Source organism: Neophocaena asiaeorientalis, unplaced genomic scaffold (genome assembly GCF_003031525.2).
Source record: "Neophocaena asiaeorientalis asiaeorientalis breed wild unplaced genomic scaffold, Neophocaena_asiaeorientalis_V1.1 scaffold267, whole genome shotgun sequence".
Lineage (NCBI taxonomy): Eukaryota > Metazoa > Chordata > Mammalia > Artiodactyla > Phocoenidae > Neophocaena > Neophocaena asiaeorientalis.
Window position 1 is genome coordinate 591,595 of NW_020173204.1, and position 11,348 is coordinate 602,942.

Below are 11,348 nucleotides of genomic sequence, written 5' to 3' on the forward strand. Positions count from 1 at the left end.
TCCGCGGCGTCCGTCCCCCTCGTCCCGCCGCCGAAGGTACCCGCGGCGCCTGCGAAGTTGGCAGGAGAGGTTCGGATGCCCGGGGAGGAGTCGGCCTCCCAGCGCTCCCAGGCGGCGTGCTTTTAATTTTATTTGTGAAGGGCCAGCCACTTGAATAAATCTGCGAAAATGCCCGAAGTAGAATTTTGAAATGACACTGTCGTTTCGCTAGTGCCCATTTTTTATGCTAATTTTTATTCTCTGGCACTTTCTTCGATTCGTAGCTTTTTTCACCCCCCCTGGTTCTCGTGTCCTTCTTATCTGTGCCATCTTCCAACGAAAGCGCCCTCGTCTTCAACCTTAGTTTTATTTCTAAGTCACAGACGCCAACAAGCCAGTCATCTAATGGCTATTCCCCACTTATTTTTGTTTTCCTCCCTGCATTGATGTTTGTTAGGTACTCTTTTTTAGATTCCGGTAGACTCAGGCTGGACATCACGAGCGCTGTCTGCTCTGGGAGGGCTTAGAAGAGGATGGCTCATGGTACACACTGAACAGCTGTTAGCTACTGTGAACCTTGAGCAAGCTTCCTACCTTCCTGGGTCTTCATTTCCTTTTGTCTGAAGTGGAAGTAATACCCAACTCGTAGGCCTGTTGTGAGGATTGAGATAATTGTCAAAAACACATAGTGGCCCTGACCCGGACGCATAGGTAGTACGTGCTCAGTGAATAGTAGTTGTTCATTTAATCTTGGTTTCCATACCACCTTGCAGTCAAATGTAATTTTCTTCTACCCAGTCTACCAGATCACTTGACATCGAGTATTTCCACATTCTATGAGCACTTTTTTTCTCCCCCTGGGTTTTGTTAGGGGTTCTCTGAAGGTAAATGAAAATAGCTGAAGACCTACTTCTATAGTGGATTAGAATGTTTCTATTGTCACACTTACCAGTTTCTCTGATTTTTACTTGTTTCTTTGTGGGATACAGCTAGACCCTGTCTTTCACGTATGTAAGGAATTTTGTGAGTTTTTTATGCTGTTATGTTTGAAGGATGGTGAAACTATTATCTTTATTTCTAGAAAAAATGTAGAAGACTTCACTGGACCTAGAGAAAGAAGTGATCTGGGATTCATTACATTTGATATAACTGCTGATATCCTTTTTAGCAAATATTTCATCGCTCTTTCTCTAGTATTACAATGATATACATATTTAGTGATTTGGGGGACAGTAAGTATGTTTATCCATTGAATCAGTCAGACCTTGGAAATTTCTATGCCTGTGTTTTCATCAGTATAGTCGTGTTAATACCTCCTCGTTCAGCCTTGAGAAAACTTGTATTTATAGATTGATGAGTTATTATTGTGTGAACACACTTTAAATTCTTCACAGAAACATTAAATAGATCTAAAGCTATAAAAGAGTTTGAATCTGTATTTAGGAAAGAAAATAAAATTAGATCATTTAGATTAAAGACGGAAGAATGTAACCACTACTCAGCCTACCTAGATGTAACGTTTCATGTACAATCCCCAAGAATATGTCCATGTTTTGTGACAGCAGAGAGAAACATATGTTGAAAAAGTGAATTGCATCTGCTGTGATTCAGAAGGTCATTGTCAAATGATTATTGGTAAGCCATATTAGCATTTTGCCATTATCGTTCTTTTTATAAGTACTTTTATAATAAAAGTCAGAGAAATCGTAACAATTAAAAGAGTTATTTAAAATGGACGTGATTTAAATATTTTCTCTTTATTTTGAACTTCCACCTTTTGACACCTCTGGTCACTGGGCCAGTTTAATCTTCTCTTAGGGTCTTAGATTACTATCTTGGCAGCATTGTTACCTGCCACTTCTGGGATCTCATCTGCCTTTTTAAGACCCCAGGATTAAAGTTGGTTATGGAGATTGAACTGTCTGAACTTGTGTAAAGCAACTATCTGAACAGTGGAATTAGATTATCTACCTGGGGAGTTTACCTGACATGTCTCTTTACTAGCCTGGAATTACTTTTAACTTGATTTTTTTAGAAATAAATTACTAGGTTTAGAAGTAGACTAGGAATTAGTTCTGTAGGCACTTTTTTAGGAAATAGAGTACACCATCAGAAAAGTCCTGTGTTAAACTTTTGCTTTTAAGTCTTCATCTCTTTAAAAAGAAAAAAAATCTAAGCTAGTGAGAGAGAGTTTGGAGCTAGTGTGAAAGTAGGAACTTTGTGTATGTGGGCAATTATAGTGAAATTTAATTTCATCATTTGTAGTTTAGATTTTCTTAATATGGCTGCTAAAACTTGAAATTGTACCTGTTTTTTTTTTTTTTTTTTTTTTTTTTTTTTTTTTAGAGAGACATTTAAGGCTTCTCAATTCTGAAATAGTGATTCTTAGTGGATACACATATCTAAGAGTGGAATGGCATGAACGTGTAGCTGTTAGTATATAAACGGATATAATAAAATGACTTAACCATTTCTATATGATGCTTAATGAAATCCAAACATTAACTCAGTTCATTTCTCAGTGACACACCAGTCTTGTAATTAATCCTGGTGAGTTTTTTTCACTTGGGTGCAAACTAATGAAACCAGATTGGTATTCAGCTGTGTACTCTTACTAAAGCACTTCATGGGTTGAGACATTTCGATCTCTACTGGCATATGTCCAAAAATAATATGTACAATTTACCGTACTTGGTTTAATTACTTGAGCCTAGTTCACTTTTGCTTAACATTAAGTTATATTGTGGTGATTGGTTATACTGAGAACTCCAGTGGAATCATATGTGCTTGAAATACTAAGTCCTCTTTCTTTTAGACTTAGTGGGTTGATTTTACAGAAAACGAAATTCTGTATTTCTCGGTTAAGTTTGTATTAATTGAAGTATCTCAGGTAGTAATGCTTAGAGGAGCAGGGCAGGATACTGATAATCTCACTGATATTTTTTGACTTTGGAATGAGCTGGATTTTACAGTATATCATCTTCTATATATTTTTATTAAATTAGAGGCCCAGTATGTTTCTGGGCCACCTCTCCTTTTTTTTTTTTTAATTTTAGTATCAGTATTGCTATGAATAATTAATTTAAGAATAACTAAAATCTGTTTTAAAGTTGTATGCTGCTTTATGATTTATATATCCCTTAATTTATATACATCTAGAAAATATATTTGATTGGAATGTTAAGCAGTTGTTTCTTTATTTATCAGCCGAATATTCAACAAAAAATAATGTAAGTATATGTACAGAAGTATTTTCATAGATATTTAAAACCTCATTCTTTAGAAAAGAATATAAATTTTATATATTCAAAATATCTGACGTGAGTAATTTAGTAAATAGCACAAGCCCATGGAAAGGTGACTCTACCAAGAAAACTTTATCTCCTTTGGTAGCTTTTGTCTTTTTTGTTTTTCTGTCTGCTTCTACAGCCCCCCTGCATTGTGGTTCCCAAGAGTGGGGTGCAAGCAAGGTAATGCCTAGATATATAAGGAAAACAATTAAGAGCTATTATTTCTTTTCTTATGGATCTAAGAAGAGTTGCCAGATTTTCAGTTTGTTCAGCTTTTTACTTGGCATTAGGATGCAGTGGCAAGTTGCAAACTCCTCATGTGCCACGCTGGAAGCCAAAAGTCCATTTATGTATTTCTCAATTTAAAATAAGAGGGAAAAGATGTGAAATTTTACTGATACTCACTCTATGGACTGACACTGATACTCTACTCGGTCCTTAAGTCAAATGGTCACACGCCTCCTAAAACACGCACGTTCTCTGGAGGAAGAGGAGGAATTCTGTAGGGCAGGCGGTCAGCCTGCTGCATACATGTATCCGTTCACTTTCAGCATTTTGCAAAGTTGTGCAGTGTGTACCCAATTGAGTAGATTATATCATCTAGTTTTAAATAAACTAATCCTCACAAATGGAAAAATGGTTAAAAAATTCTTTCAAAGAAATTAGAGATTGAAGAGAATGCTAACGGTCCAGACATGTGTGAGCGACAGGAAAACGGCCGGGCTGACAGCCACGTTAAAGGATTAAAAAAAAAAATCAAAGAGATCTAATAAATAGCTGGCTGAGAACAATTTAGCGTTAGTCAAGAAGCCTATTTGAAATGCACATTTACGTTCACTATCAATAATTATATATCTAACGATAATAGTAATGTGTATCATGTACGTAATTTGTAAATAAAGATGCATAGTTTGGGTTGGTGTTCAAAATAATTCATTATCAGAAATCTTTGGAGACTGTTTCCAGTGATAAGCTCCAAAAGGATGTTGCTGAACTATGGGTTATGAGGAAATGAGGAGGTCGAATTTACTCCTCAGCTAAGTCCTCTGTAAGCTAAGATACTCTCTCCACAGCTACCATTAGAGATAGACGGCAAGATACTTGAATCAGGGAAATTTGTAACTTGTGCTTACAACTCTGTTACCCAGATATGTAATCAAAAACTGTAAAGATAACTAATTTGTGAATCGTCTCTTAGATTATTTTAAAATCCATCTAAATATTTATATTTTTCCTCTTTTAATACATGATGTGAGCTGTTTTGATAGTCTTTTATTAAGCCATATATCTACAATTAATTTATATTGAGAAATACATTACTTTGTTTTGAGTTGTGCAGGACTCATCAGTTTGAGCACTTAAAGTAGTCTTTTTAATCATGAATTAGAGTTGATTAGAAGTTTTATAATTAAAAGCTATTAAACTGTTAGATTAAAACTTATTATAACATTATTAAAACTATTAGTTTGTGACTGAAATTTATTAGTCCAGTCTGATTTAGAGCTTTTGTTGCAGATAAGAGTAAGGGTTAAAATATTTATATAGCATACTGATAAAACAGAAATCTTCTTATGTCCTAAAGGGGTAAGGTGAATGACTCTGGTATGTGCATTAACTCCGAAAGGTGAAATCTGTGGAATCAAAATGTGCTTCTATGTTGTTTTTACCTGAGTTACCCTTATGTTTTGTTATCAGCATAGCCTGAGGTAATTCGTGGTTAAGAGATGAGTCTATTCTGTATTGTATTTGAACTGTATATTCATTTTCAAGGGATGACAAATGAATCAACTTTATTTGTTGATTGGTTTGATTAGTTAACTGGAATCATTAGCACTTCAATTCTTTGTATATTTATTTTGAGCATATCTTTTATGGAGGATACTTTGTTGGGCAGTAAGAATATTGGGTTGAATAAGTTTTGATCCCTGCCCTTGAGAATCAACAAAGCATTAAACAGAAAAAGCTGCTCTGAAGGTAAGAGTGACAGCTGTAAGCACAAGTATTCTACAAGTTTCAGCAAATGATCCAAGTAAATATGTCACCTTCTTGGTGATGGAAATACCTGAGTCAGATTCATAACTGATTTACTCCAGCATGGCTAGTAAGTTAATACAGTTTGGAATTTGACAGATCACTGCTTCGGTGAATGAATAAATGTACATAAAAAGTCATTTCACTTTGGCATATCTTTGATTCTGTGTTCTTCAGTCTTGATGTTTCTGTTTAATGTTGGAGGGTTTAAGGTGAAGATTTGAACCCCTTTTTAGAAATGAAGTGTTCCACATTTCTTTTTAGTTAATGCTGAGGAGTTGGCCTCACAAGCTAATGGATGGTAGCTTCATAAGAACACATTTCTTGGCATTTAGAAGTGGTTACAAATGTGCTTTTTCTCCATTTCGTAACTCTAATTTTCCAAATGAAACTTGCTTATGATATGTCAAAGCAGTGGCTTAAAAGAATTGTCTGACTTCTAGGATTTTGCCAGTAAAACAATAATGTGCCTATGTTTCCTTAAAGGAAAAAAAAAAAAACCTAAAAAGTCTTCATTTCTTTAGCGATGCCTTGATAATTTAAAAACCTTGGAGATATATAAATTTTCATGAGATAATCTAGCAGCAGTGACCTGTATTAGCAGTGTGATCTACAGGGATTAGTTCTCTCTGTTTCCCTGGCACCATGCAGTGTCCATAGGGTTGCAGGGTCTCAGAAATTTTGCAGGGAAAAGTGATTTAAAAGAATGCTTCCCTTCTAGGGATTCTAGTGCCTTCTGTTTCTCCTAGGGCCTCACTCTGGAGAGCACATAAGTCTAAAACCTTGCATTAAACTTTGAGGGCTCTAAATAATACAGTTGCCTTGGCAAAAGGGGTGATTTCCTTTAGGGAAGTATCTTTCTTTTGTCCAGAAGTTTCACTCCTGTATCTATCCACTTGTTACCATTTTGTCTGCTTTAAGATTTTAGCAGTTCCCTCAGAGTTGGATTCATTCATATAAATTAAACTCTTCGCTTAACATATTTCTGAAGTGACAGAGATGCTGTATCTGTTGAATTATCTAATTAATTTTTATTTTAATGTAGGCTCTGAACCAGGTTGTTCTGTGGGACAAGATTGTTCTGAGAGGTGATAATCCAAAGCTGCTGTTGAAAGATATGAAAACAAAGTATTTTTTCTTTGACGATGGAAATGGTCTCAAGTGAGCAATTCTTTGTCATTTTTTACGTGTGATGTTACATGAAGGGGAGAGAAAGACGTGATGTGTTTTTATTTTAAAGAAAAACAGCTAAAAAGAAAAGTTGAGAGAGAAGAAAAGTATTTATACAGATGTGAACTGGAAGATGGGGTAGAAATAGTACCGGGCTTCTGCCCTTAAGGGTACAGGGATCCTGGGCTGCTGGCCCGGGAGTGGGACTGTCGTCAAAGGGCTCCTTCGGGGGTGTCAGAGGAGCCTGCCTGGGAACCTGAACGAGGAAGCCACGTGTTGGTCTAGGAGTTGATACTGAAGTTTCTAGTTTCAGTTCACTTAATCTCTCTGAACCTCAGCTTCCTTTTATACAAAATGAAGGAATTAGAACGATTGATCTTTTGGGTCAGTTTTAGCTCTTAAGCTCTGCGGGTCAACTTTGGAAAGGATTTTAGGGGAGAGCTATTTTAACCAAACCTGGTTTTGCAGATGAAAAGTTTCCAGCCCTGGGAGAGTTTGATTGATTCAGGTTTGCCCATCTGGATAATGATAGAATTAGGTTTCAAACCATCGTCTCCTGATTTCTAGCTCAAATCTCTCTGTTTTCTGTGTTTTACTCATTTAAGCGTTTTGGTTGATGGCTCGAATAACTGTGACTTAAGTGACTTGAGGAGGGTCATTATGGGGGACCTGCAGTGAGAATGCTGCTGTTTCCCAGCATCATCTTGGATCACAAACGACTTGAGAAGAACTTGTGTGTAGATTAGAATTCCAATTAGGAATAGCTGGTTAAAAATAAAGTATTTGATACCTCAGTGCTTGAATTAAAACGTTTTTATTGAACTACAAATGTTTCTGCTGACATCTGTTTATTATATCTTTTTATAGGGGAAACAGGAATGTCACTTTAACCCTATCTTGGAACGTTGTACCAAATGCTGGAATTCTACCTCTTGTGACAGGATCAGGACATGTATCTGTCCCATTTCCAGATACATATGAAATAACGAAGAGTTATTAAATTATTCTGAATTTGAAGCAGCATATTTTTGTACCTAATGAATTGTATCTTGTTTATCTCTTCCCTTGCATCTTTATTTGTTTTGGGTTGTTAACTTTTTTTTTTTTGGTGTAAGAATGAACATCAAAAGGCATATTTGAAGGGAAAGGTTAATGTACTACTTAATTTTCCAAACAAAAACAAACAAAGGCCATCAGAGTGGAGTATTATAAGAATAAGACAGCCACATGAGAAGGATTTGTGAAATATTTATATTTGAAGTATTCCCTGTATTTCCATTATTCTTTATGGAATATGAAGTGAGCATGAAGGGAAGTTAAAACTTTCAGGTGCCTGTGGAGTTATAAGAACTCTATTTATGCCTTGCATTTATGCCAGTTCACATTGGATGTGATTTAGAAGCAGACATTCTCTATTACCTCTTTGAGGGTATGTCTGAATACTGGAAAAATTAATACAATTGTTGGTGAGAAGCCTGGTTTACAAAATAGCGAAAAGTGATGAATTTTATTCCGTTTGTCTTAGGAATGCCCACAATGCTTGTTTTTCTGACAGGTGACTAGCAACTTTCTCCACTAAAGACTAAATACCTCTTTATATGCTGTAAATCATTCTAAATCATTTTAAAGTCTCTTAAGTCAACCAAATGTGTGTCTTTCAGTGCTTTCTCTAAAAAAGTTCCTTGGTATTATATCTTTGTGTGATTCTTCTTTTTTTTTTTTTTAACATTGCCATTGAACGTTGAAAATGTTTGCATGGTTTATCTAGTGAGCATGCCTAGTGCCACAGAGTGGTAATTATTTAATTATTTTTCTAGGTCCACATTTGAATAATTATTGGGGTAATAATAATCAATATGTGTTGGTGTGCATTTCCATTCACAGGCACTCATATATTTTACTGTATGTGATCCTCAGTAATCTAACGAGGTAAGTAGTGCAAATGTTAGCTCTTTGCAGATAAAGAAACAGACCCAGAAGTTTGTGGAATTGCTTCAAGGTTATTACATAGCTAGCAAGGAAGGGTGTTAACCCTTGAACTCAGATCCGATTCTTTAAGCATATCCTTTTTTTATACCTCCGATTACAGACTAGTCAAAATTCACTTATATAATTTTTATTGTATTTTTTGTTACCCTGGACGCCCTTTCTATTACCTAGAAGAGATTTCCTATCCTGTGTGGAAATGACTAATTTTCAAGTTGCCAACAATTTATATAGCGGTACTATCTCACTCATTCTCTGCAGAAGTTAATTATACTCGTGTTAAAAGTATCAGAATCCAAATGTACGGAAAAATTATTCAGAGATTGATTATATGATCATATTTAACGTGAGTTTTTTCTACAGTGGGCGAATAAGCGTCCTCAAAGGAAGCAAGTACAAATCAGTCCCTTAAGAGCAAGACCGAGCGCTGTAGGTGGCTTATCGGCAGTGACCCAGAAGGGCTAATATTTTCTAAGAATAGCTTACAGTAGTGGCTTAACATTTGTTATACTTATTTCACATGAAATACATCTCTGTTTAATTGGTTGGAACAGCTCTTACCTGTAAGGGTGTGTGTGCTGTGAAGGTCAGTTGAAGGTCAGAAGTACAGTATCATGAATGCTAGACTGGGTTTGGCTCCAGCTTTTTCATTAAACTTTTCAGGGTCTCCGTTTCTTTATCTGTAAAATGACAGGGTTGGACTAGTTAGCTTAAATAGTAGTTCTTTTATACCACACACGTCTGTAAAATTTGTTGGATCCGTTTGGCAGAGAGATTGAACAGAAAAGCACCTCAGTAATGTGACGGCAGCCAGATGATTGAAAGACAAGTCAACACATAATTCATATTGATCTGACTTTATTTCTGTTAGATTTTACACCCAGAAGATTTAACTTCTTACATAGTTTGTACAAACTTAAAATCTGTCGGCATCAAAGCTTAAAAGTTGGGTGTGTTCTCCTTGAGGCGGGTACATGTAAGAAGCCTGCAGCCTTAGCCAGACCCGGGGCTGGTTTAGGTGTTCATGGGCCTCTGCATGCGTGGATCTGTGTTTGCTGGAGATGAATGTGGAAATTTACTCCAGTTCCTGTTCAGTCCAAGCCCACCCACTTTTTGGAGTTCAGTGAGAAAGGGGAGTAGAAAGGCCCCCAGCACAATGGATGCGTGTGCTTTTACTCACTAGCTAAGGGAAGCTGTCAGGACAAGAGTGCGCCAACATGGGGATGAGAAACCCCCCTCTCAGGAGCTCACTTTTGGGTATGCAAGCTTTGTACGTTCACTGTGATTCTGCACGAAGAAGATGGACCTGTGTTCAGTTGATAACCATATCATCAACCTCAGCGTCAGTGTTTTCAAGAAGTCTTAGAAAGTCTCCATAAACACCCAAGGCTTCACACTTTTTTTGTTTTTGTTTTTGCGGTACGCGGGCCTCTCACTGCTGTGGCCTCTCCCATTGCGGAGCACAGGCTCCGGACGCGCAGGCTCAGCGGCCATGGCTCACGGGCCCAGCCGCTCCGCGGCACGTGGGATCCTCCCGGACCGGGGCACGAACCCGCGTCCCCTGCATCGGCAGGCGGACTCTCAACCACTGCGCCACCAGGGAAGCCCTCGGCTTTACACTTTTAATTAGAAACATCGGAGCCCAGGGATGATCCTAGGAAGAGAATAATTGCAAGACACTCATCTAAAGTAATTATGTTTAGAAATGAGTTAATTTTAAGATGTTGTGCTTACGTGCTCCTTTTCTCTAGCAGTTTAACCTAGACAAGCAGCTATATCAGTGATTCTATTCTCCCAGTTGATTACATTTGGTTCCTTTATGCTTAAAGGAAGATAACAGAAAACTTCAGAAATTCCTTATGGTGTAATAGGAAAAGGGGGTTATTTTGAGCTGCTGTTTTTGGAATTATTTTACAGCTCTTTGGTGGGTCTGGCAACTAAGAGATAGGCTTGAAGGCCGCGAGGAACATTTGTTCACTGTTCTATCTAAAGCTTAATGAGCTAAAGCTTTGGGTCTTTGGGGGTATAGGTTAACGGAGGTGTTATTTTATAATGCTTTGACTTGACCTGAAATGAGTTTATGGGGGGGAAAAAACCATAAGCTGTGAATTTTGGTAGTAAACATCTGTCCATTTCAGATGCTTCCCTTGCTTTTAGCAGGCAGCCTGTGTACCTTTTATGTGACTGCCAGTGGTTTAAAGAGATCTGTTTCAAAAAGTGGTTGCATGTTTTGATGCAATTTGGGAAACTTTACAAATGCAGATTCATAAGAAAAAAATCCATGAAAATACTGAAGATATGTTTGAGGATTTTCTTAATTGCAGTAAATATTCAGCATTTTTCTAATGAACGTGAATTTTGTTTATGAGTAAAAGTATGCATTTTCAAAGACTTTCCGATCGATGCTTTCTTTTATGCGAAGCTGCTGCACTAAGAGAAAATGGCTGAAACCAAGTCTAGTGACCTTGAGGTTTTCTTTTCTCCCCCCTCCCACCCCCTCTTTTTTTTTTGGTGGGGTGGGTCAGGGGAGGTCAATCACACCTAAAAGATCTTCTCCAGAGACTGCGCTCCTATACTAGACTGTAAGCTCTCCGAGGGCAGTCTTGTGGGTTTATCTTTGTATCTTGCCCAGCGCCTAGCAGAGTGCTTTGCACATAATAGGCGCCCAATAAATGCTGATGGTGAACGAAGTCACTGTCTCTGTAATGTGGCCAGACCGTGGGGACTGCCTTGCAGTGAATGAATGCTCTCTGTAAGGGCCGCCTTTGTCATTCTTGAGCTCCTGGTGACGTTAGATCTGATTCTTCTTCCTTCTGTTCACGCCTTGGGACAACCTGGGCCGGGCTAGTGCCGCTCTGGTTGCCAAGACCTGGGTTCTCCCAGTGCCAGGCT

At 37.6% G+C, this 11,348-nt stretch overlaps 1 protein-coding gene across 1 annotated transcript in view; it reads left to right on the forward strand.

The window, feature by feature from the left end:
• The window catches only part of SPCS3 (signal peptidase complex subunit 3), an 11,068-nt gene extending 220 nt beyond the window's left edge, over positions 1–10,848 (forward strand). The window contains exons 2-5 of the mRNA XM_024744950.1: positions 969–1,134; positions 3,133–3,209; positions 6,346–6,461; positions 7,338–10,848. Of these exons, the coding sequence (XP_024600718.1) occupies positions 969–1,134; positions 3,133–3,209; positions 6,346–6,461; positions 7,338–7,470 (492 nt within the window). The 3' untranslated portion in view covers positions 7,471–10,848. The remainder of the gene's footprint in view (positions 1–968; positions 1,135–3,132; positions 3,210–6,345; positions 6,462–7,337) is intronic.
• Positions 10,849–11,348: the final 500 nt, after the last annotated feature.